The following is a 26,436-nucleotide window of genomic DNA, read 5'->3' as shown; positions in this document are numbered from 1 at the left end:
AGACTGGGAGAGGCCATGAGTTCAATGCCAACACAAAACAAAACCCACACAAACCTAAGTACAAAGTATCGAAGATTTATTGACAGAAGTATAAGGGAGTAATGTTGATAAAATACAAAACACTATCAAAAGCCTGTGCCCAGGTAAAGGATGATTCTGGAACACTCTGAAAAGATTCACAGTGGTCCAATGTCAAGGCCTGGCACCGTCTCCAGAATATCTTTCTGTTATGATTCTAAGCATTCTCATTAACATTCTCAAATCTGGAGAGACAAAGACTGTGGCGCCTCATTGTTTGTCTCTTGGGATGGAGGGAGGAGCGGTGGATGAGGCAGTGGACCAGGTGAGGACAGCATAGCTCTATCAGGGGGAGACAACCTTTTCTCTACTTCATGGGTGTCAAGAGTGTGGTTAAGCCTGAGCTCAAGGAGACAGAAGCAGTCTGTTGCAGCTCGGTAAGATGAACCCTGATTTATTTAATTAAATCTCCAAGGGTGAGCAGCCAGCTCCACAGCACTGCATGCTCCCCTCTCTCCCCATCCTTCCTTTTATTTCCCTCAAACTACAGAACAGGAGGAAAACAGCAGAGGTCAATTTTCTCCACACAGAGAGGGAGATTACTATCCTTCAAAAGTATCTGCAATCAAGTCTGAACACCTTAATAGCTGTATACACCACGGCTTAACAAAACTTCCATGAGAAAGACTTCGGGAATCCCTCATTAATAACAGTCATTTATATGGAGGAACATTAGGTCCTTCCAGCTTTCCTTACAGCAATATTAAAGTTACAGAAAACTGGGTATGGTGGTGCATGCCTTTAATCTCAGCACTTTGGAGGAAGCCATCTTAGGGTCTCTGAGTTCAAGTCCAGCCTGGTCCACAGAGTGAGTTCTAGGATAGCCAGAGCTACACAAAAAAACCCTGTCTAAAAAACTAGATAGAACCCAAAACAAAGCCAAATAAAACCATACCAAAACCAACCAACCAAATCATTATATCAGTGATAGCTACACACTGGAAGAAAGGGTGAACAAAAATATAGTATCTATGTAACATGTCTCAAATACAAGGCTTGACCAGTAGACATTCTTAATTACAAAAAGCTCTTTGAGTAGAAAAGACCATTGAGAACCACCTGGCCAACTGAGCCCTAGAATTGGAAATGCTGAGGAAAAGGCACAGTGTACAACTGCATCCATACGCCAAGAGAATTAAAACTAAAGTGTGTGGCTAAGCATGAACAACATTGGCCTGAACAGCATGGAAAGAGCAACACTACACAAGGTAGTGGACAGGAAGGGGTGGGCATAGAGAGGATAACTGCAAAGGCACTCACTTCTCAGCCCCCATCATCTGTTTTGTTCCATAGTTCGACACTCTCTGTTGCTTTTCTCTCCTCTTTAATCTGTGGGATTGAAGGTCAATGTTTTCCCAAACAAAGCAAACAAAACAAACAAACAAACAAACAAACAAATAAAGAGTATTTGAAATAGGGTTCACTATGAATCTACTTGTATTCCCCTTCCCCCCATTTATGGTTAACAGCACATCTGAACTGATGTCCACATGGGTTCTACACTGGTTACTTTTGGTTAGTGACATTTGAGATGACTTGAAAACTTTTAACTTTTAAAAGAAATTCTGAAGGATTAGTCATGAACATATATTACTTTATATTTTTACAAAACTATGGAACAAATTTGCTTTAAAAAGGGAAAAGATGTAACTTTATTGTGAAGTTAATTAAGTTCTGGACTGTGGAGACAGGGTTTTCATTGCTGTTATACAGCTGAAGAACAAGTGGTAGGTGAAACTAGACCCTTGGTACAGAATGACTGATACGACCTGAAGGGCTTTGGCACTGGCCTGATTGTCATGGGAATGAAGAAAGGACACACACACACACACACACACACACACACACACACACGCACGCACGCGCGCACACACACACACGCACTGAGACACTGGGACTAGGTGGGCCGTGCACACTGATGGAGACATATTAGTAAGCTAACAAACAGTTTATTGTACAGCTGATCCAGGAGGTGGACTTATTATAACACTGGAGGAGGAGGCAGGTTAGCTAAACTTTGTAGGGGTTTCTGCAGGGGAACGTGCCAACAGTCCTGCAGTCATCTGGGAGGAGAAAGCTGTGAGGGATACCTTCTGCACACACTGTCCACATTTGTATTGGTAGCAGGTAAGACCTTCTATTGCCATGGCTGAGGCACTGGAGTCTGTGACATGGTGGTGCTCATGTCAACAATGCACTCATTTACAACTCCATTTGTTACCATAGATGACTATGACTGTTTTACCTTGACCATATAATCTCTGCCATCCTCATCGGAAAATAGTGTATACTTCTTTTCACTTGATTCAGCACTGGCACAGCAACATGTCCTAGCGAGCAGCATGTGGTGGGCGTGATCCTGCATCTTTCTAGTGCAGCTTCATGCCAAGTGTAGGTTCTCTGACATATCCCCGAGGCTCCCTCTGCCGCCCCAGCCACCAAGAGAAAGTCTGAGCACTCTGTTAAAGAACACACTGCATCTCAGGCATCCCAGCTTCAACCAAGCTTTCTCCTAAATGAAACCCATCGATGCACTGGATGAAAAAGCCCCTTATCTCCCCTGCCCAATTCTCTATCCCAAGAACTCTAAGCATATAATGATTGCTTTAAGTCATCAAGTTGACATGTATTTGGGTATGCATCAGAGATAATCCTTTTTAAAATATTTATTACCCTCATTCATCCATTATTGGAGGGCACATGTACCATGAGTGGAAGCAAGGGCATCCATTGTGGGCATCAGACTTCCACGGTGTGGGTTCTGGGGATGGAGCTCAGGTCACCAGGCTTGGTGTGAGCGTCTTTACCCACTGATCCATTTCTCAGCCCCAGGGATGATCTTTTCTGCAAGCATTGTTTTAGACATAGAATAGATAAATGAGATAAAGCAACAAATGGTAAAGATTTTATGCTTTTTATTGTAATAGGGATGTTATAAATCAAATACATCAGGACAATTCACAGGCTGGAGATGGCTCAGTGGTAAAGAGTATGTGTTGCTCTTCCAGGGGACTCAGGTTTGATTCTCAGCACCCACACATACACTCTCCTGAAACTCCAGTCCTAGGGAATTCAGTGCTCTCTGCTGGCCTATGTGGATACCAGACAGGAATGTGGTACATGATATATGTGTAGGCAAAATACCCATACACATAAAATAAAATAAAAAAAAAAATTCACTACAAATTCACTTTTCAGAGTTATCTACTAAGTCAGCTCTTAAGTAAGTCTGATATGTATTCACATTCTTCTCTTGACAGACATGTTTATTTTTATGTATAAATTTTGTAACCTGGGTTTTTATGGTAAAGCACCTTGTGAACATTTTCAATATGCTTACACTGCTTTCTCTGACAGGTTTTCAGTCTTCTTCCTATAGTGACAGATATGGGAAGAAGACAGAGAATGCTAGGCATCACAGGTGCATGGTATAGGACAGCTTCATACCATGGTCAAGCATTTCATAACTAAAGCAAAGTAAGTCTCTTTAATCAACCATATTAGGGAGAATTCTAGAATTGGGTCAAAGGCTAAGCAGGTCTCCTAAACAATTTAATAGTGACGGGCACTGTCAAATTATTATCCAAGGTGCTACAGTGCATGCATGGGTGTCCTCAGTGGATTTGAGACTGCATTATCCCTCACATGTTTTCTACAGCATGACTTTAGTACCCATAGAAATCCAGTTAGCTCAGGGCGCAGGCACCAGGTTTAATAATCATTTCTAATAGTTGGTTCTCAGTTTGAGTAGTTTTCACAGTTAGCATCCTTGCTGCTGACTGTTTCTGCAGACAGATGTATGTGCTTGGGGGGGGGGAGTGAGGAAGGGAGGGAGAGAGGCAGGGAGAGAGAGAGAGAGAAAGATAGATAGATACATACATACAGCCAGGGGAAAAAGTCAAAGAAACAACTGCTAGTAAGTCAAGTATTTTAACAACTTTGATAGAGGTAGGTAAACAATCTGTTCTCTTTACATACTAAGTAACAGATCCAAAACTGAATTGTATTTCCACTATTGTTGCATTTCCATTTTTCTTTAATTAATAAACTTTTCTTCCCCAGACAAGATTTTGCTATAAAGCTCAGGCTGGCCTTGAACTCATGATTCCCTCTGCCTTAGCAAAGTGCTGAGGTTACAGGAATGTGCCACTACACTTGGCTTTTTAACTGTACTGTAATTTGTTACTATCAGGAAAAACAGACTACATATGTTTTATGCACATGTTATATACATATCAACTGCCATTTTTAAATTCAGTCTGTGATTTGGGATGGGTCTGAAGTTATGATTAAAAAGGCTTTTTCTCTTTTATCATCAAATGTATTAAAACTATAAGAATAAATATTTTAAAATGGGTAATTGTGCTATTTACAATTCTTTCAAGGTATCTTTAATCCTCTAAAAACAATGCTAGGACGGTTTCTGGGGTAACCTGACTCATATTTTCTCCTGCTTATAAATGGGACCACTTGTTTATTTGAAAATTGGAAATTACCAACCACTTCCTTATTTGGATATAAGTGGAAGAGAAATCCACTTAAAAGGAAACTCTTAAGTAACTGAAACAGTTCAAACAAACTCTACAGCTAGGTCATGCAGCAGAGACAGTCGTACCAGGCCAGTGCACTGACTGTGGAGGAAAGTGGGCATCCGAGAGCGAAAGGGGCTTGGAGGACAGACACTCTCAGGACGGAACATGAAAGGAAGATGGATGCTCTCAGCGGCTAGACACGAAAGGAAGTGGGCATTTCTTTTCTTTCTTTCTTTCCTTCCTTTCTTTCTTTCCTTCCTTCCTTCCTCCCTCCCATTTATTTATTTATTTATTTATTTATTTATTTATTTATTTATTTATTTAGTTAGTTTTGTCTCATAACCCAGGGAGGGCAAAAATCTTGCAAGTAGAAATAAATAGGCAAAATGTCATTAATCAAATCCCAAGTCCTCTCACCTGTAAAGTGAGCTTGGTTGGTTGTATTGGTCTCAAAAGGTTTTTTTCATCTCTTAAAACCTTTTATTTTATTCAATACCATCTATGCTTAAATTTTACACACACATACACACACACACAGAGCAAATTTTTCCTTGCTATGATTACTCTACATGTTTTAAGTATTGTTATAGCAAAGGCAGTGAAAAATAACCTTTTGCTGGGTATCTTTTAAAACCATTTTGTTCTCCTTTCAGCCTTATTTATAAAGGTTTCCAGATGCTGCTCCTCACAGACGAAGCACAGCGTGATGTAGACACTTACAATAGCATCCACTGCTATGAAGCCAAGGACAAAGCTACTTTGAGCTCTAACTGCCTCTAACCCAGAGGATCAGGTGCAGGGAGCTCTCTGTTGCTCAGGTGTGAATGGTTCTCTGAAGCCCTTTAGAAACAACCAGAGCTCTCAGCAGCGACACTCAGCCCTGCGCTGTGTAAACGCACATCCGACGGCTGGCACTGCACGCCTGGGACAGACACTATCGCTCATTCTGTGAATGCACAGTGAAAGGTGCAGGCAGAGAGCAGACTGTAAATGGGAAGCTGACTTCTGCATGTGATGGGCAGCAGGACTGGGCCGGACACTCATTCTAATTTCAGGAGACAATTCCAAAGTAGTTCTCAAGAGAAAGATGATGTATTTTTCAGATATTTGTTCAATATGAATGGGGAGGGCTTGCCAAGAATGACTTTTTATGTTGGCATGCAATTTCTTGGAAGGAAGTCAGCCTGAGTCACTGGATACATCAAAGGTAGAGCGTCCAGTGAATGGAATTACTGCAGGCTGTGTGAGCAGGGCAGATACCTGCGTTCATCTGCCCACTGCTGGGATTTCAGCCTCCTTTTAATTACACTAAAGCAGCTGGTACCACTGGTTGCTGGAGTCTTCAGATTACCTTGATTGCTTGGTCATTATCTCTAATCAGCTGCTGCTTCTCATCTTCAAACTTCTGTATAACATCCTGGAGCCGTCTTTCTGCAGCAAGCTGCTGCCGACTGCTCTCCTCTTTCAGAGAGGAAATGGTTGTCTGAAGTTCTGCTATGATCTAAAATGAAAACAGCATGCTGTAACTTCAAATTCTCCAGCAAGAGGCATCTATTTTATATGTATTTATGCTTAACAAAAGAATGAATTTGGCAAAACTCTATTCCACAAACTGAACATTTTCCATTAACGTATCACTCAGGATAATGCACAAAATTCCACACAATAAAAGGCTCCAATAAAACTGTGAATGGTGAACAACTGCTGAACCAAATATATTTGGAAGACAATTCCACTCTAACATTCCACAATATTTACTCATCAGAAGAAAGAACATCTGTGATCTCAAAAAAAAAAAAAAAAGAAGAAGAAGAAATATGTCAGACTGTATTTTACTGAGAAATAAACTTCTTAAGAGCGAGAAAGGCTGGTCTGACTTTTGTAAGACTTTGTACCACCACCACATAGCACTCCCCCAAACCCCTTCACTACCCCCACCACCTACCCCCACCACCCACCCACCATCCAATCACCATCCCCCCATCCACCCACCACAGCCACCACCACCACCCATTACTACCTCCTACCCACCACCACTACTACTAAACTACCAGCAAGCTAAGTAAGTTCATTCTTCATGGTCACCTAATTCTATACAGTAAGTCTTGGGTATTAACTAATGTTTATGTATTGTGTTGAGATTTAAAGCTTTTTATATTATTTGCTACTGTGAGATAAGAATAGTTTATTCTTTTCAAAATGACGAAACAGATACCAAGTGAGGTCAGATATTTCACCTTGTTGAAGATGATTTCCAGCTATGGAGCTAGTTAAGAGCTGAAGCCAACAGTCAGCATCATCTTCCAATGAGCCAGTTTCATGTAGATATGAAAAATTAACATTCTGGCAAACAACAGGGGCTATTTTGGTAGGGTGCTATAAGCAGCCTGACCCAGGAAAGCAATAACAGCTGCTAATAATTATTAAGCAATGAAACTTTACATAGATATTAGAATCTTATTTAAAGTTTTTATAGAATGTAAAACAGGTTAAATTTCAACTTTTAAATCATTCTACTGTTTTACCAGATTTTGGTACAGTTTGAAACTCTTCCTCTAAGTTCAATAGCCAACATAAACCACACCTAGAAAAGACAGGAGGTCACTGCAGTTCCTCACAAAATACAGGAAGGCAGAGCCCCTTGCTGACCCTCTACTTCTTGCCATGGCCCCTGGACACAGTTGGGGCATTAATCTGCACCATGAAGGGGAAGCAAGCCAGGGTAGTGATGAGGGTTGACTGGCAGTCAGTGGGTTCAGCCAGTCCTCTTCAGCTATGAAGATTTTTGCAAAACTGTAATACCTTGTTTTGGAAACTGAAGAGTAGGGAACTGAACTGTGAAGACTGAGAAGTCAAGGTTACCATCTAATATTTAGACAAAAAGAACAAATATGTGACTTAGAAAATGATCATGTCAGGCTGGTGAGATGGCATGGTGGTTAAGAGCACTGATTGCTCTTCTAGAGGTCATGAGTTCAAATCCCAGCAACCACATGGTGGCTCACAACCATCCACAATGATATCTGATGCTCTCTTATGGTGTGTCTGAAGACAGCTACAGTGTACTTACATGTAATGAATAAATAAATAAAACCTTAAAAAAAAAAAAGAAAATGATCATGCCAGAGATGATGCTGCCCTTTCTTCTACGATGAGTGCTGTGTGGTTCATAAGGGGCACAGTCTCTGAGTGTGCTGGGGTGAAGTGCACATGTTCTACTAGGTCCAGGGCCTGATAAAATCTCAAAGATCAAGTGACTTCCTTTACAGGAGGAAAAGATTTCAAATATTTTCTAAATTTAAACGGCTGCTCTCTTGAGCGCCGATGGACCCACCACTACTGTCTTCACATTAGCACCGCTCTTACAAGGGGTTTTAAATCTCAATAAACACACTGAAGCAACTTTGCTTTTGGCACGCTCATGAGCTTGATGAGATATGCTTTAGAGATTCCAACAAACTAGCATCTGAAAGCACAAACAACCCATGTTTCTGTTTCTTTTTTAAATATTCATTTAAAAATAATCTGTTTCTCAGCAGTGACTGGCAGGCACTGTAGACTAGTGCCAGTTGATGGCTATAAATCCTCTCTGTATCAGAGATGAGGACAGAGCACTGTTATCAGAATAAGGCTATCTTCCACTCGACATTCCTCAGCATGTGTGTTTCTGGCATCAGTTGATCTTTGGTTTATGAAATGCTTACAGTGCGTGATAGATACTGGTTATTTCCCACGGCCTTTCCCTTAGTGTCTTGAAGATTAATAGAACACTTGTACATTTCCAAATTTTGTAGAGAAGCTTCATCAGTCTTTAAACACCTCAAAGCGTGATGTCTGATGAAAACATTTTAACTTCCCTCTAGCTCCTTTCCTTGACTTTCTTCTTCCTTCTCCTATTGCAATATTCACATACCTAAGGTTGCTAACAGTTATTAAATGTTTTAGTACATACAAGGTACTATGTGCTTTGGCTATTAGCTTTACTTTACTAGCTAAAAGTGTCTTAAGAGGTAGGTAATAATGTTCTCCTGACTACTGAGGAAACTGAATTCCAAAGGTGGCAGGTAAATGCCCTCAAGGACACACAGGTGGCACCACTGGCTGGTATTCCAATCCAGCCTGTGGATTCCAAGCTGTGCTTTCCGATATGCTAACAATGAATTTGCTTTAATGTCACCTAATCAGCCTTCTGCACACACTCTGTAGCTCAGCCTAAGGTTCCTGTTTACACTCTATGAGTTAAGCATTTTTATTAGCCAGCTTCCATCTTACTGTCTGTATCCTCCATTTCAAACAAAGCAAAATGAGCACTATGCCAAGTTGCAATTTTTCATGTTTCTGTTTAAACTTCAATTCAGGAGTGTTAAGATTTCTTTCAGCTGGTTATAAGCATCATTTACAGCAGATTGACAAGGACATTTCTTCCTGAAGGGGCTGGAATAATGGCAACCATGCCATAATCATCTTTCATATAAACACATATGACTATTCAATTAAAGACTTCTGGCTTTCTTAATGGCATGAGAATTATATAACATGCTCATTTTAGAAATAATTACAGAATTGACATTTCCTGATAACTACATTCAAAGTTTTGCTGTATTAGGAAGATGAAGCATTGGGGCAGGTTGGTATGTCAAAGGTCAAGATTGCCACTTTGAAGTCAGATCCAGGCTGAGTCCTGGCTTAGTCACTTGCTAACTCCTATGAGCTCATCTCTCTGATCTCTGATTTTTACTCTCTACTGCTGAACTATATCCTCAGCCCTTAACTCTCAGTTTTCTCAGCTGGAAAAATGGAGTCAATAAGGAAGACTGAATAAAGTCACTAGGTTTGTGCCCAGGAATGTTAGGTATTGCAATTTGTTCTGTTCCTCCTATTATGAGGCATTCATAAAATGTTACATGAATTACACTTTATACACCATAGTATACAGGCAACATCACTAAAGCCTTAAACTTAAAATCATTAGACAGGAAAACTGTAAAATTGGATGGCTTGGTTACTCATTTACCAAAGGAAGGTAACCATTGGTTACTTTGGAGAACTCACAGAACTCCGGAGCTTTGAGACTCTCTAACTGAAGCTATTGGAAAATGGACTAACGCAGGCAGCCAAAGTGCTGCAAGCATTGCCCCTCAAGCAGAGGTGGCATTTTAACTGTTAGTCTTCCCCGTAGGAAAACTGCCAGAGTTGACAACAAGCCAGCGATGGATGCAGTGATTCTTTTCCACCCTCCAGAAGAAGCCAGGGGTCAAGCTTATGATTTAACATACATTGTATGTTATTTTGAATTAGTCAACAAGCTACCTTATGGGTGCAAGGAGGTAGAATATTGAGAAAAAAAAAGAAAAGTACAGATGTTATCAACCTGCTTACATCACAAATGTAGGTGTGTATCTCCTGCCCTTGTGAAATGTGTTTTGGCCTGGGCTTGCTCAAGTGTGCTAACTAGTTTTACAACATCTTTGCATATGTGTGTGTGTGTGTGTGTGTGTGTGAATATGAAGGTGTGTGTGTGTAGTATGTTGGTTCAAATGGTTCAATATGCACAATCATTCCTAATTTAATAAGATTGAAGTATTAAAAACATATTTTATTTATCAACCCATAAAAATATCATACTAATCCATGAAAAACTGATAGGAATTTGATTTAACTCTGAAGTACAAAGGCTTTGCTGTGTTTGTTGGTTTCATTTCTGCTTTTTGATTTGGATTTATTGTTTTCTTTTGTGACTTTGGCTCTTCTTACCTGGGAAGATTTGGCAAGCTTCTGAGTGTATTCCTTCTCAATCTGCTTCAGCCTGCTGTTGGCCTGCAAAACACACGTACACGAACACACACACACAGTGACCTGTGAGCTTGGTATCTCTTCCACATGCCTATCACCAGGCAGCTGGGATGCCTGCCAGCTGCACCGCCCTTCTGGGCAGCCAGAAAACCACAGGGCTTGTCTTTGATCTGACGCCAACTATTCATCACTGAAGAAGCAAGCAAGAAAAAAAGATCTCTCCTGCCAATTATTAGACAAACATAAGACTTCTGTGGATAGAAAGAAAAAGGGAGAAGGAGAGACAGAAATAGACACAGCAAGTGTGACGGCTCAAAGGTAAAGGAAGGGAGAATGAAGAACAGGAAGGGAAAGGGAGACAAATGGGGCAGGGAACTGGTGGAGGAGGAAGGGAAGGAAGTGGGTAAATTGAATCTTCTTTACCTTAGCTGAAAAAGAAAATAGGTGCTCTCAGACAAAGGCAGGTGTGAAAAGTTCAGACCACTAAGCAGAGTTGAGCCCCTACTTGGCTGAACACACAGAGTAATCTTTTGAAGTGACAAATATATCTAAATCAAACAGATTTCTATCCTGGAACTAGGGTAGCCTTCCCAGAATAAGTCCACATTGCTCAGAACGTGATTGTTCTGCCACTCAAGTCTTGTTTTTTAGGTGTGACCCTCTTCCTGGTCTTTGGGAGTGCTTGGGATCTTCACGCTTTCCTTGGTGCTCAGAAAGGCTACAGTGACTCACCCTATCCAGGGCCCTTTCCCTGGCAAGCACAGACCCTCATTTCTCAAAAATGGTTTACTCTTGTCTGCTCATCCATCAGACTGCCTCTCTGTTTTGTCATCTCTTTTCACTGTTTCTATTTTCCATATCTTTGTCTTGATTTCTCTTAGAGTTTCTTCAACTTTTACTTTAAGATGTTCTATGGGATTGGAAACAACTGGAAACACAGCTGGAATTTCTATGGGTTCTTTCTTGTTCTTTGAAACAGTATCCTTATGAACTCCCATTTTATGAGTGAGGAAACTGAGGCAACCTGCCTAGCCCCATATAGAACAAAAAATGATATAGCTGAGACTTAACATCTGCCTCAAACACACACATGCACACGCACACACACACACACACTGTAGCTATTTTAACATTCATCCCAAACTGTAAGTCACAGTCCATGCCCTTTTCTTGCTGTGGCTCAAACCCAGGGATTCTAAGTGAGACATCTATTTCACGTGCCTTCTCCCAAGGCCTAAGGATCACTCAGGAGGAGGTGCAGCTCTATGACTAACACGCCGACTTTCCGTTACAGAATCAGGGCCACTTTGAACCTCTTGAGGTTTATTGGTTTTGGTTCACATTCTGCTAATGTAACTTATCACAAAATGCTTGATGAAGTATTTGTTGCTTTTAAAATAAACACTTAGAGAGCTCATGCCATGTGCCAGGCACTGTTTGAATGCTTTAAAAATATTTACCCACTAGAGAACCTAAAAATTAATTGCAGTGCTATAAAGGCCAATTTCCTTTTCAGAGATGTTTGTCAGTGCAGAGAAGGCTGTGTCTCAGCTGCAGTTCCTCTGCAGGACCTGTGGCTAGCTGGCCCAAACAAACTAGATATGCTCCTCTACTGATAAACACCCAACTCATCCATCTAGTCTAGGGCGACAACATAGCACAAACCACAGAAGAATCTCTCTCTACTTCTGTAGAGCTTCTGCCCGAGTGAAAATTATAATTTTAAAAAGTGATGTTTTAGATGGTCTGATTGTCTCCATGAGAAAGATAAAGGAAGGAAAAGAGGGGGTTGTGAAAGGTAGAGGGAAGTTTGTAATGTAAAAAACACAAGTTCGTGAACACCTCCTGGATAGGCTCAGGAAGTCACAGCAACTCTATCTACAAGGGCCCTGAGTCAGAGGGAGCACAGACTAAAATTCCCAGTGCCGGGGGCCAGTAAGACCATCACTGAGCAACGACTGAGCTGACCTCTGAGGGAGAAAAGGACCTGAGTCTATGGGTTCCTGCCTGTGACTGCAAAGAATGTAGTTTTTAATATGAGTAACAAGGGGAGTTCCTGAAGTGTTTTCTGTATAGGAGAAAATAGTAATTTAAGTAGTAATAAAATCACTCAAGATTTTTGTTGGGGGCAAGAATCAAACAAAGAGGCCATTTAGGCTGTAGCAGCAAATAATATAGGTTGGCAAAGGGGGTGATGAGACACAGGCAGACTTTGCAAAAGGCCTGAAAGAAGAACTGACTGGATGTACTGTCTGATAGAAAGAGGTGAGGCAAGAGTGACTCCTGGGGCTGGAGAAACGAGTCAGTGGAGGAGACACTGGATGTCCAAGTGTGAGGACCTGATTTCAGCCCCCAGACCCCATATGAAGCTGGTGTAGTAGCTAAAAGTCAGGTACTCCTACAGCAAGACAGGGAGCCCTGGCCCATAGGCGAACTAGCTTCTTGCACATGGTGGACAGCAACAAGAGATTAGAACAAGATGGAAGATAAGGACAGACACCCAAGCATGTGTTCTAACCTTCACATGCACACCATGGTATAAGCTTACCATAGATACCAACGTACATTCATCATATGCATACCATGGAGTAAGCTTACCATGTGTGCCAACATACATCCATATACACGCATATTATGATGTAAGCTACCATAGGCACCAACATACATTCATACACACTAGTTAAAAAAATAAACACGATTTTTATCCTAAATAAGTAGAAAATGAAGTCATTACTTGTTACAAAAAAAATGCCATGAGTGGAATAGGTTTTGGGAGAGATGTGTGTTAGACTCATGGTTGAGGTGACTATTTGAGTTTTTGAGTCTTGAGTTTGTGGGAGATGTGTAGGTTAAAATTATAAAGCAAAAACTTCCCAAGATATACCTAGTGTATGAAATCATGCTGCCACATGAGCTTGCAAGACATCGAGTAGATACAAAGAAGGACCAGGTGTAAGTATGTTCAGCCCTGGGACTGCAGACTTCCAGAAGCTAGACAACAGGAGACAAGCAGACAGAAGGCATGGGCAGAGAGCTGAGTAACTAGAAGGACTTGGACTCAGGAGGCCATGTGGGGGAGGTAGGCCAAGCTCTAGAAGGACTTGGACTCAGGAGGCCATGTGGGGGAGGTAGGCCAAGCTCTAGAAGGACTTGGACTCAGGAGGCCATGTGGGGGAGGTAGGCCAAGCTCTAGGTCTAGCTGCCAAGTTCTGCAGGAGCCCACGCCCAGTGAGGACTGAGAAAAGTTCACCTAGACCAAGCATACGGTGTTCACTGCTGATCTGGAAAAAGAAAATTTTGGTATAACGCAAGGGATGAAAGCAGGATCAGAAGAGGCTCAAGAGAAAGTAGAAGTAGGCACTGGAGTGGGAGATTGATAATTGTCAGAATTTTAAAAAGGAGAGAAATGAGGGAGGAACACTGCAGAGGAAGGAGGTGAGTGAAGCACTGACCGGGTAAGCTAAGAGAAGGCATATACCTCCAGATGAGTGGAATAAGCACAATACTAGAGAAGAGCATGGCCCAGATCACTGGAGACGTAGCTTTGAATAAATGGGGTGTGTGACAGACTGAACTGTGCTCTAACACATTATTTACAGGCTGAAGCTCAAAGGTGATTATGTCTGGAGACAGAGCCTTTAGAAAGGCATTCAGGTGAGGCCACAGGGAAGGGGAGAACAGGTAGAACATATAAGCCCTTCTTTCCCTCTCTCCCTTCCCCAACCCCTGTCTTCTCAGGATGAAGAGAGGTAAGGATGCCCCATCTTGGTCGTGGACTTCCAGACTGCCAGGGTATGAGGGAATGATGACTCTCAGCTTGTGGGGTCTGTGATGAAGCCACCACAGACTACCTCAAACCTGAGAGGAGATGCCTTTGCTAGTGGTGCAGGCAAATGATCACCATAACAGTGGGGAGAGGTTCTTGATGCTTCTGTTTTCTCTAAGAAATGGGAGGAAAGACGCATTGCTGGTAAGAGGATGAACAGTAGAAGAGACCATTGGGAGATGTGAGGACTGGGAAAAGACAAAGCGGGCATCCAGACAAGAAAGGGAGCAGAGCAAGTCTCAGAATTCTAGGAAACACTGGAAATTATCAACGTTAAATTAAATGAAGATTGGTTTGCTGTATGCAAACACCTCTTGCCAATGGCTTAAAGGAGAAGACTCAATACACTGGAGACAGAGTATCTGAAAAGACAAAAGTAACTTATCATCCTTTGAGGATTTTGGTGTTTTTCTGAATCTAATTCATGATGTTCTACATTTTAAACCCCTCTGAAATAAGTCTAAAATGCTTTTCGTAAGTATAGTTGAAAATTAAAAGCTAATTTACCATGCAAACTGGCCTTAAAACATTTTTTTGGATATTTTTATTCTCAAGATAGTACTAACTGTAAATTTCATTTCTATATATAAAATTCAGATTTAAGTATTTCAAACCAAGCCTTAGAAGCTGTGCATGGCAGAGCACGCCTATAACCTCAGTTTTTAGGAAGCCGAGCCATGAGAATTCTAAATTTGAGACCAGCCTAGTTTACACAGCAGTGTCTTCTCTCAACAACGACAAAAGCCAAACAAACAAACAAACTTTACTTTTAAAGGCAGAACTTTCTATGTAAAACCATTGTTTCCACAGTCCCCTTAGTGTGGCCTGAACAGATAAAAACACCAAACTAAACCAAACCAAACCAAACCAAACCCACAGAAGAGAAAGCCCACTGTGGTCTTGCAGACAGTCTTTTTGTAGAGCCTGTTGCTGTGTCTTGTTGGCCCCTTGTCAGTGCCCACACTAGTGACTGGCCATGTATTTCGCCTTCATACTTAGTCCTCTGCCTTCAGAGGCTCTTCTCTAGGTCACTCCTAGTCCAGAGCCCAGTGTGCTGGTCTCCTTTCCCTATGCAATTCCTCAGAAAATGTCCGCAGCAGCAACTCCTCCTGTCTCCAGGCCTCTGCCCTGTTATGATCCCTGTCCTGACTTCCTTAGATGATGAACTATGATATGGAAGTGTGAGGCAGATAATCCCCAACAACCCCAAAGAAAACCGGATACAACAAACAACAACAAAACTCATCTGGAAGGGAAATCAAAAATCAAACAATAGCAGGCCCCTCACCTGCCTGCCCCAAGACCTCTCATAATGGTGCCTGTTGGGTTTCAGGCCCAGAGATGCATATTTAGCATACCAAAGTGAACCTGGCCTTCAGGATCTCCCAGCATCTCTCAGTCCCTTCTCACACCCCACACTCTACCCTAAACTTTCCAGCTGAGGGACTGGGCTTCCTCCTCCCTCAGAGGCTTTCTCACCCTCTCCCTCTCTCTTGTTCTCCCTCTCTCTGAGATGTACTTTCTTTCTTTCTCTTTCCCTTACTGTCTCCCTCCCCAGAACAACTTTCCTGGCCTCCTTCCTTGAGACTAGTGAACCCATCCTGAGAACAGCTTCCCAGTAAACCTGCCTTTATATACTTTAATCTTGTTTGAATTGCTCGTTTCGCTGGTAGAGAAAGAATTTATCAGTGTCAATGGCCCATAATCACCTTATTGTGCTACTTTTTCTTTTAGGGTTCTATTTAAGTGGTGATTGGAGAGGGTCCTGACCTTCTATCTTGTTTGGGACAGGGTCTCATATTGCTCACCACTGTTCACACCAAAGCAAGTTGGCTTGTAAGCTTCCACTCAGCTGTCTCCACATCTCATGTCATCATAGGAGCATTGGGATGACAAGACGTGTGACTGTATCTACATCATATGGATTCTGGCAAGTGATCTACTTCCTCAATCCCCTGTCTGAAATCTCTTAGAGCACTGTGACGACAAGTCTGATCATCCTGATAAGACTGCACCAGTCTACAAACAAAATGGTGAGAGAATTCACAACCATATTTAATTTAAGATACATACAGACCAGTTGAACTTCAAAAACCACTTACTTTACTTCCAAATGAAAGTGCACATTTGGCCAGGCATGGTGACTCATACCTTTAATCTCAGCACCTGGGAGGACGAAGCAGGTGGATCTCTGAGTTTGAGGCCAGCTTGGATTACCTACTGGGTTCTAGGACAGCCAGAGCTATGTACAGAGATCATGTCTCAAAAACAAAAACAAAAACTAAGATAAGGTGCACATTTGTGGAGCATAGGTAAGAGTCATGGTCTTTACTCTGACCAAGATGGGGTAACTGGTCATGGTGTGAAGCCAACAGGAGTTTTGAGAGATAGCTTTAGGCGAGTAGACGGCAATAAGCACACAGGGACGGGAGGAGGTGAGGTCAGCTGGCCTACTCCTTTGGCTGATTTGCTTCTTTGCTTTCCATCATCAGCTTTGTGGTTTCCCACATAGAAATCTGCTACATATTGTCTTATACTTAAGCATTTAATGTTGGAGAATGGCTACGTAAATGCTATTATGCTATAAATTAAGGCAGGAAGGCGGCTGACGTTTATATGTTAATCTTGCATCCTGAGACCTTCCTATATTTGCTTATTAGTCCCAGGGCTTCGCTAGTTCTTTACAAAGACCATCATATCATCTTTAAGCCAAAAGTGCTATCTCTTCCTTCTTTATCTGTGTAGCTTTATTTCTTTTTCCTGTCTGACGGTATCATTTAACATACCCAGTAGCTTGATGCTGAAAAGTGTTCTAAGGAGACTTCTTAGCCATGTTCTGTATTATAGAGGGACAGTTCAAGTCATAAGTGAAATGTTACCCACAGGACTTTGGTAGATATTTTTTTCTAGACTTGACATTTAGCTCCATTCATACTGGAGCACTTAGGGTTCCACTGGGAAAGAGGGCTGATGAGGTGTGTACATTACACAGGCCATGTAACCAGACTACAGTCCTGCCTACAATGGCTCCAAAAGAAGTATGACAAGCCATCCCTCAGCCCCAACAAAAGGCAGCATTTCTATGTCTGAATTTCACCTAGTTCTGGCCTTGAGAAGCTCTCCTTCATACTGAAAACAAACAAATAAAAAACACAAAACAAAAACCACAGAGTGTAGAGTAGATGAGAAGATATTTGTCACTTACTTTGAATGTTGTTGGTTGGTTTGCATGTGTATTTGTTTTCATTGTGACATGTTTTTCTAACGTTGTAGTAGTTTAATTTCTTTCTAACTGACTAGCACTTATAATTCTGTACAATGTTAACCTACCGTATTTTAACCTCTATGTCACATTCATGACTGCCCCCCACTATTCTACACAAAACCCGACGTTTGCACATGTAATATAGTACCACTGTTACCTCCCAAACCTCCGACCCATCTCATACTGTATCCCCTTTTCTCTCCTTTCTGCATTGCTTCTTTATTCCATTACTTAAATATTGATGCCAGCTACTTTTAAAAACAAGTATGTGTAGCACACTTCCAACCAGTACCCCAAAGTTGCTGTCTCTGAAACATAACAGGATTACAGGTATATACAAAAAAGTTTCTTAGAGCTAGGCAAACCAGTACTGCCAATACATAAGTTCCCCAAACAGCTTCAGGAAATGTAATGTCAAGCAAAGAGCCCTCTAAGGGGACTCACAGAAAATGAAACAAACAACCACACAATGGGAGATAAAGGGGCAATTTAAAATTGGGAGACATATCCAGTCTAACAGATACATGTAACACAACCAAGAAACACAAAGAATTTGAGATCACTGTGTCCCATCATACCCTATCCTAGAATGGAGACCACAGTCACCCCGATAGGTGAAATCATCTGAGAAAGAATTCAGAACCCTACCTATATTTTTAAGATTTACATTTTATTTATTTTATGTATACATGATCTGTATCTGTGTGTGGTCTCTGTGGGTTTATGCATAATGCCATAATGGGTATGTGAAGGTGAAAGGTAACTTTGAGGACTAATTCTCTCCTTCTACCATTGTGGGTTCTGGAGAAAGAACTCAGGTCCTCAGGCTGGGCAGCAAATACCTTTACTTACTGAGCCATATTCTGGGCTCTGGAATCTTGATTTTGAAAAGGATAAATGACCATAAAGGATAGACATATAATAAAATGTTTGAATTAAGAGGTTCTGTTTGACACTCTGAGAAGGTAGTTCTTAAAGAAAACAGCGTATGGGAGGAGAAGGCACAAAGGACAGAGAGTAAATTCAGCAAGGAATAGAAACACTGAAGCAAAACCAAACAGGAGTTTTGGGAATTAAACAATCAGATATTTTATCAAAGCACATTTAGTACACAGCTTATGAAAAACAGTCATAGGGTAGTTCACAGTGGCCTGCATCCTGCACATGCTCAGAGCTCGGGAGCTGCTCAGTCTATTACTGGATGCTTTACTGGAAGCATTACTGGATGCTTCAGTCATAGCAGCGAGTTTACCAATCTTCAGTTCACACTTGAAGGACAGAGAGAAGCAAACTCTGATGTCAGTGAGGGATGGCAGCATAGGATAGATGTACTTGCCAGCAAGGGGAAAATGCCAGCAGGCAGACAAACAACACTCATATTTCTAGCACCTCTTCCTACTGGGGCCACTTACCTGAAGAGGCTGCCTAGCCTAGGGCAGGGGCTGCTGACCTTGGTTAACCATCTTTCCTGAAAAAGCCTTGACAGACCCACACAGAGGTACATCTCTTGGCTCCTGATCCCTCCAGGTGATAACTGAGATGAACCATCACATTTGTGGAAATTTTTTTCCAGAATGGATGTTGAATTCTGTCATTTCTCAATACGATTTATATAATTTCTTCTTTAGATTTGATTATTAATTTTTAAATATTGACTCAGCCATGTACAACCTGGAATAAATTCCATTTGGTCATGGTGATTTTTTTTTTGTACATTTTGGATTTGACTTGTTATGTTTTTTTTTAATTCAGAAATTCTGCTTTCGAGAGATAATGTCCTGCCATTTTCTTATTGAATTTTGGTCGAGTTTTGTTATCAGGGTCATGTTGACCTAGCATGATGCATTAGTAAATAGTCTGCCCTTTTCTAACTTTACAAAAAGACTCTAGAGTATCAATATAACTTCTTCCTCACATGATGGCAGAATTTATGATTTATAATTCATGTCAGTCTAATGTCTTCTTTTTTGGAGAGGAAGGTCACTACTTGCTGAGTCATTTTAAAAGCTATAGTGCTCCATTCAATAAGAGAGAAGTCATGCTTGGTACTGGAAACTTAGCCAGCTACCTAGTGCTAGTGAAGCCATGATCTCAGAGGAGAACCTACAACTGCTACTTTACTCAACCAACACAGTCCCCAACTACATCCTGAATATTTATTCTTATAGCCACATATGAGTATAGGTCTCAACCTCCCATCAAGAAAACGCCTCTCTGCAAAAGAGAGACCACTACAGAAACCCACAGTGATCACAACCAAGAGTTGTAGAGCTCAGTCCAAACAGATCCATCTATATTACAACTCTTGTACCTAAGGCTCAGGGGTCTTTGTAGGAGTGGAAAGTTTGTAAGAGCCAGAGGAACAGATGTTTGCTGTGAGATGGTTTCTCCTGGAAATGTCAGAGAAGAAACAAGAATGAAGTCTCACCAACATGACTTAAACAAGAAGACATAAGTGACAGGCTCATGTGCACTGAGGAAAGTTCAGGGATGCCTCAACCCTAGACAAAGTATTACAGGCAGCTAAGGCATGATGAGATCAGGAGAAAAGTCTTACCTCAGGGTAAAGCACACCAGGTGGTTACCTAATACCAAATGATAAGCCCTGAAAATATATGTACAAGTAATGGTATACAGACTCAGCAGGTTATATTTTTGTATTTTTGTTGCACACACACACACACACACACACACTGAAACAGGGTCTCATGTAGCCAAGGTTGGCCTTGGATTCCCTATGTATGCCTATGTATCCTGACTCTCCCGACTCTGTCCCTTGAGTACTAGGATTACAGGCATGCACCATCTTTACTTGGTTTCCAAATAGCAATTTAAAAAATCAAACATTCTAAAACAATCCAATTCAAAGATGCACTGATTTGACACATGATAAGGAATGACAACAGGAAGCACTCTTTGTTTTCCATAATTAAACCATGCTGTTCATTGAAGAGCAGAAAGTACTGCATGTGCAGCAAAACCATTAACTTCACAATGTACAAAACTGTGGGAGCTGAGCTGAGGTGTGCCAGGCAGTTCTCACTAATGTTCTGTGGTATGATACCATATAAGTATGTGTGCTCAGTGTTCAGAATCAAGGCCGAGTGAAGTTGTTCCATACAACACATGTAAGCACATGCAGACACATGAAACGCAGAAACACATGCAAGCACATGTAATATAGCACCCAATGCAAACACATGTAAACACATACAATGTAGCAACACACAAATGCCGCCAGAAACACATCAGTCCATTATGTGCTGTATTTTGAATTAATTATTTTGATCTCTTTAGAAACCTTTTCTGATGCCAACTTTTTTATGACTCTCTCAGTCACATGACCCCATATAGAAACACAGTTCACAGTTTAAGACGCTATGGTTTAGGGTATGCTACAGAAGTGGTTCAGAGATGTTCATTATAGCTAGTTGATTGATGGTTTCATAAAGTCCAACTATATCCTGATTTTCCTGTCTGCTGGATATTTCTGTTACTCACAGCTGGTGTTGAAGTCTCCAAATATACTATATAGATTCGTCTACTCTTGATCAGAGTTTCATCACTCTTTCTTCACATATTTTAATGATCTACTTTAGGTGCATATACATTAAGGATTGTTGTGTTCTTGGAGGACTTATTCTCTTGAAATTGTATAATGCCTCTATGTCTGACAACCTTCCTTTCCTTGCTCTGAAGTCTACTCAAAATATTACAGATCTTCTGATTAAATTAGGATGGCATATCTTCCTCCGTTGGTTTCTTTTAGTCAATATGTGAATTATATACAAGGCAGGTTTCTTGTAGATAGCCAGCATATAATTCCATTTTATTTTGGCCTACAAGGACAATTTCTGCCTTTTAATTGGTATATTTAGGCCATTACCATTCAAAACTATATTATTTTTTTGTATTTGATTCCTTTTTTTATATTCTTTTTCATACTTCTTCTGTCTTTTGTGGTTTTAACTGATCATCTTGTATGGTTCCATGTTTTTTCCTTTTTTAGCATATAAATTATATTAAAATTTAAGTTTTAATTTTTACCCTGGAGCTTATAATAAATTCTTTCAAATATCACTTCATAGGTAGATACTGCTATACAATAACACAATAATTCCACCTTTTTCTGCCTGTCCTTTTTACATAAACAATTGTTATTTATCTCATATGCAAATATGGTACACAAGTACCTGACTGAGTACCTGCAGCAATTACTATTTTAAATCTGTTAAAAGCCTTTGCTACGATGAGCTTGGTGGCATAGGCACAGGCCTGTGATTCCAACCCCTGGAAGGATGAGGTAAGTGGGACACCTTGAGTTCAAGGCCAACATAGGTGGCTAGACAGTGAAACTCTGGCTCAAGGAAAAACAAAACAAACATCTGGTACAAAGTATTTCATATATTCTTTCATTAATATACAATCCACGTTTATGACCCATCGGCTTTCCTTCTTTATAGAGAATGTGCCTTAGCATTTCTTATAGGAAAGATTCCATTGTAAAAGAGAAACAATTTCTCCTTAACTTTCAAAATGAAGAATTTCTTATTTCTGCAGGATTTTTCTTTCAATACTTTGTATTCTAAATATTTTATCATAGTATCTTCATGCTGAAAGGTTTCTTAGAAAGAGGATGAGATTACTATTTTTGATCTTTATAGGTAAGGTGTTTCTCATCCCCTGGCATCTTTAAAACACTTCCATTGGGAACATCTTAGAATATTCTAGCAGGGAAGCTCAGCTACGTGTATACAGTTGACCAAGGAGTGGTCATTTTCTATCAAGAAGGCATGCTCTCTGACCAAGCATGTGCTTCAGGAGGCAAATGGATCAATAAGAGAGACAGGGGATACTCTCATAGGCAGCCAGCCAATCAATCCTAATCCTGATAATCATTATGACATTTTTGCATTCAGATCACTCTCATATCTTAACAATTACTTTTGATTTCTTATGTTTTAATATGCCTACTGTAGTTAGTGCTTACATTTATCCCAAGTAATGCCCCACGAGCTTCCTGAACTGTGGCTTTGCATCTGACACTAATTTTGGAAAATTCAGAGTCATTATTTCCTCTAATACCTCTTCCTTTCTCCCTGCTCTTTTGTAGTCCTACTATGCAAATTTTGGGCATTGTGTGCTGTCCCAAAGGTGTTAGTATTGTTTTTTTTTTCTTTACAATTTTAGACATTTCTTTTGGGATCTTCAAGCTCAGCAGGTCTTTACAGTATACTAATGAGCTCATCAAAGATATTCTTCCTTCCTTTCTGAAACAGGGTTACCGTGTAAGTCCAGATCAGTATCAAACTCAATGTTCCTGCTTAAGTGTCCTGAGTGCTGGGGTCATACGGATATGCTATCATGCCCAGCTCAGGTTGTGTTTTCTATCTTCAGCACTTCTTTATCTTTTATTCCTCTTAGAATTCCGACTACTTTGTTTATAATGCTCATTTCTTTATATATATTGTCTATTAGATTTGTTAATACAGTAATCATAATTGTTTTAAATTATTTACCTGATTAATTACAGTTAATTACAAATCTTACTTCCATATCTGAAACTGGCTTCAGTATTTGTTGTTCCTTCTTTTTTTTTGGTCTTTGGTTATACTGTTGGATGTTCTCTTGATAACAAGATAATGTATGTTGGGTGTAAAGTGTAAGTTTCTTCAGTAAAAGCCCCTTATAGGGGCTGGAGAGATGGTTCAGGGTTTAAGGAAGGGCACATACTGTTCCTGTAGAAGACCTAAATTCAGTTCTCGGCACCAACATTGGGCGGCTTACAACTGAATATAACACTCCAGTTCCCAGGAAGACTACAAACCTAAAACTAATAAAAATACATCTTTTAGAAAGTCCTTTACAATATGGTGTAGGTATGGCTTGGGGAGAAAGTGTTCTGTAGTTATAATGGTAGGGGTTGGATGAGTCCTTGCTGTCACTTAAATGGTAGCCAGAAATGCAGATCAAAGATGACAAGGGGAAGTTCTGGGTGCAATGAAAGCTGAAGCAGGCTGCACTTGACAGCTCACACTGACAACGGAAGATCATCTATTGGACTGGGCTGTGGTAGCAGCTGGAGAAAGAGCTCCAGGTATAAATCAGGGTAGTAATTGTGGGTATAAAGGTAATGGGAACAGCATACAGTTTTAAAATGCTACTTAAAACCCAGGGGAAAGTCTCATGTGCCTACCAATGGGATGGTGGAGTGCCTGGCTTCCCTGACACTGCATAGGCATGGAGGGACACTGCACCCCAGATGTGGTTGGGGACCCTTTTGGCAGGCTTTTGTTTTCTTTCTCTGTCTAGGTATGATAGCTTGTTCGTGATTTGTTCTAGTCTATATTTCATTTGAATGAATGCACATCCAACCAATTAGGACCCAGCAAGCTCTCTGTAAGAGCAGATTCCAGTTTTTTGTTGTTGTTTTGTTTTTTTAACATCTTGTTCCCTGTTGCAGTTCAGTCTTCAGCTGATTCTGCTTGGGTCTTAGCTCCAACACACACTTGCTCTCTTCAGAGACAGACTGAAGATTTCAGAGTCAGGTGTGCTGGACAGTTAGCTGAATAGGGAAAAGAAGGAAGAAGACTGAAGCGAACCTCAAGTCATGAAGGAGACAGGTCCTACCCAACCATTCACCCAGACCCACTGCTCCAGCTCTAGGAGGACTTGCTCTAGCCTTCAATCCTGCTACTGGCTACCCTTCCAGAGACTGGTCTCAGCATGAAGCCTGTGAGACAGAGTTAGAGCTACTGTCTCACTCAAGCTTCCAAACTTTCATCTAGACTGCTCTTGTGAGGACAATGAAGACCTCCCTGTTGGTTTTCCTTTCACTGCAATGCCACTACAGTTTTGGAGAGGACAAGACAAGGACCTGGATGGCTCCTGGAGGCCCTGCTGTGTCACTGAGCTATGAACCCTACTGGAGTCTCTCAGCCTTTTACTCTCTTAGGGCAGGCAGGATGGCTGGAGGGAGCTGGGGTTGTACACTTCTCTTTCACGGTGCAGGTCTGAATGGGCTAGTGTCAATCACTTACCTTCTTCTAGGTTCTGCAGGATCTGAGAGATCTCCAGTAGGTTGGGCTCTGGTGAAACTGCCCTGTAAGAAGGCAGGCCTGGTTAAGGGTACCAGAATTCCCTGCTATATCAGAAGGGTCACTTTCCCTTTCTCTGTAAGGAGCATTAGATATTCCTCTCATGTTCCCTGTGTCAATCTGGTGAAACTTTTGAAGGTAAATTCACTAGAAGTTTATCTTCCAGCCTTCCCCAGACCAAGCTCCTGTCATCCACCAATCACATTTCAGGCTGTCCTACCAACACTGGCTCCTGCAGAGGTTTCTCTAAGTAGGATTTGTCCTGCTAAGTTATGATTCCCCATGTCTGCTCTCCAAATTCTAGGCCAGGACCTTTTCCTATGAGGTCACTTCTGACACTGAACAAAGTTTGCTGACTTAACTTTGTCTAGGTCTGAACTCAATAGACTGAGTAGTATCTTCAACCACCTTCTATACCTAAGAGGAAACTTTAAATTGACCAAGAAATACAATTTATAATATCTAAATTATTTCCAGAGAAACAAAAGATAAGTTTAATGAATGGTCTTAATAATCTCTGAGACAGCATCACATCCTCATAATTATTATAGTACAGATGGAGAAAAAATGCTAACAAATTTTGAAAATACTATGGCTAGAAAATTTCCAAACTGAAAAAGAAACCCTAAACCACAAGTCAGAAGATCATTGAATAAAATACAAGATAAACACAGAAAACCACATCAAGACATCATGATAACACTGAAAGAACAAGAAATAAAGCTATTGCCTTTAAAGCAGCCAGAAAAAACATACACTGGAAAGATAATAATGTCCGAGTTATCACTCATGCCATACAAGTTAGAGAGCGGTGAAAGCTCAAGGGACACATCCATCTAAAGTGGCACACAGTGGAAATAACATTTCAAACTGAAAGTGAAGAACAGACTCTCAAAAAACAAACCTGAGTCTCGTCACTAGTAGTATATGCCACACAGAAGGCTGAAGGGCTGAAGAGATCGCCCAGTGGGTAAGAACATATGTTCTGGAAATATGAAGACCTGAGTTTGAAACTCCAGCACCCATGTAAAAAATTATGCATGGTGTTTGGAGACAGATGGCTCCCAAAAGCTTGTTGGCTCAGCCAGCCTATCCAAACTGGTGAGCTTCTTGATTGGTGAGATACTCTTTCTCAACAGAAATAGGGTAGAGCATGATAGAGGAAGACATATGTGCACATGGGTCACATATCTGCACACTTGTATGTATCCCTCCACATACATAAAGGTTGAAACAATCATTCAATTTTAGAAGCACACAAAGACATCAAACAGAAGCCTGCATGAGCTAAAAGGAACAACTTGCACTGGCTCTAAAAGGACATGAATGAATACAAAATGCTCTTATTTTAAAGTCTCTAAACATAGACTGAACGTTAGTTGAATTACTAAAAGGCAGCACATCGAAAGGCTTATAACATCTGTAGAGACAGGAGAAAGGATGGAGACGTGGAAACATAGTTATTAAGGACCGCCCTCCTCATACAGCTGGCCTAACAGTAAGTAAATGCTGTCTGTGACTGACATGCATACTGCAGAGTCCAGATGACAACTGAAGAACCAATGAGGAGCTATATGAGGTAAGAATTAAAAATATTAACGCACTCAGTGATGGAGCAATCCTAAATAAGCAAATACCTAACTCCAAGAGCTTCAAAACAAACGAAGCAAAGGCTGGTAGAAACAAGAGGACTAGTAGGCAAATTCATAAGTTGTAACCAAAGAAAATGTAGTATTTCTTTCTTAGTAATGGACATCAATAGACTGAGTACTAGTGAAGACAAGGATAATCTGAAAATTACTACCAACCAGCTGGATCACAAGACAGACCATGGTCTTGGCCATT

General features: G+C 40.9%; 1 protein-coding gene across 2 annotated transcripts in view; it reads right to left on the bottom strand.

Annotated features, from left to right (window-relative positions):
* Cep112 (centrosomal protein 112) overlaps window positions 1-26,436 on the bottom strand; it is a 406,791-nt gene that overhangs the window by 86,233 nt on the left and 294,122 nt on the right. For both annotated transcript variants that reach the window (XM_028761272.1, XM_028761273.1), the window contains 2 exons: window positions 10,365-10,427; window positions 5,962-6,111 (listed from right to left, as the gene is read on the bottom strand). In XM_028761272.1, the coding sequence (XP_028617105.1) occupies window positions 5,962-6,111; window positions 10,365-10,427 (213 nt within the window). The remainder of the gene's footprint in view (window positions 1-5,961; window positions 6,112-10,364; window positions 10,428-26,436) is intronic.

This window comes from Grammomys surdaster, unplaced genomic scaffold (genome assembly GCF_004785775.1).
Source record: "Grammomys surdaster isolate TR1022 unplaced genomic scaffold, NIH_TR_1.0 126906, whole genome shotgun sequence".
Lineage (NCBI taxonomy): Eukaryota > Metazoa > Chordata > Mammalia > Rodentia > Muridae > Grammomys > Grammomys surdaster.
This window is presented reverse-complemented; position numbering and strand designations above follow the sequence as displayed.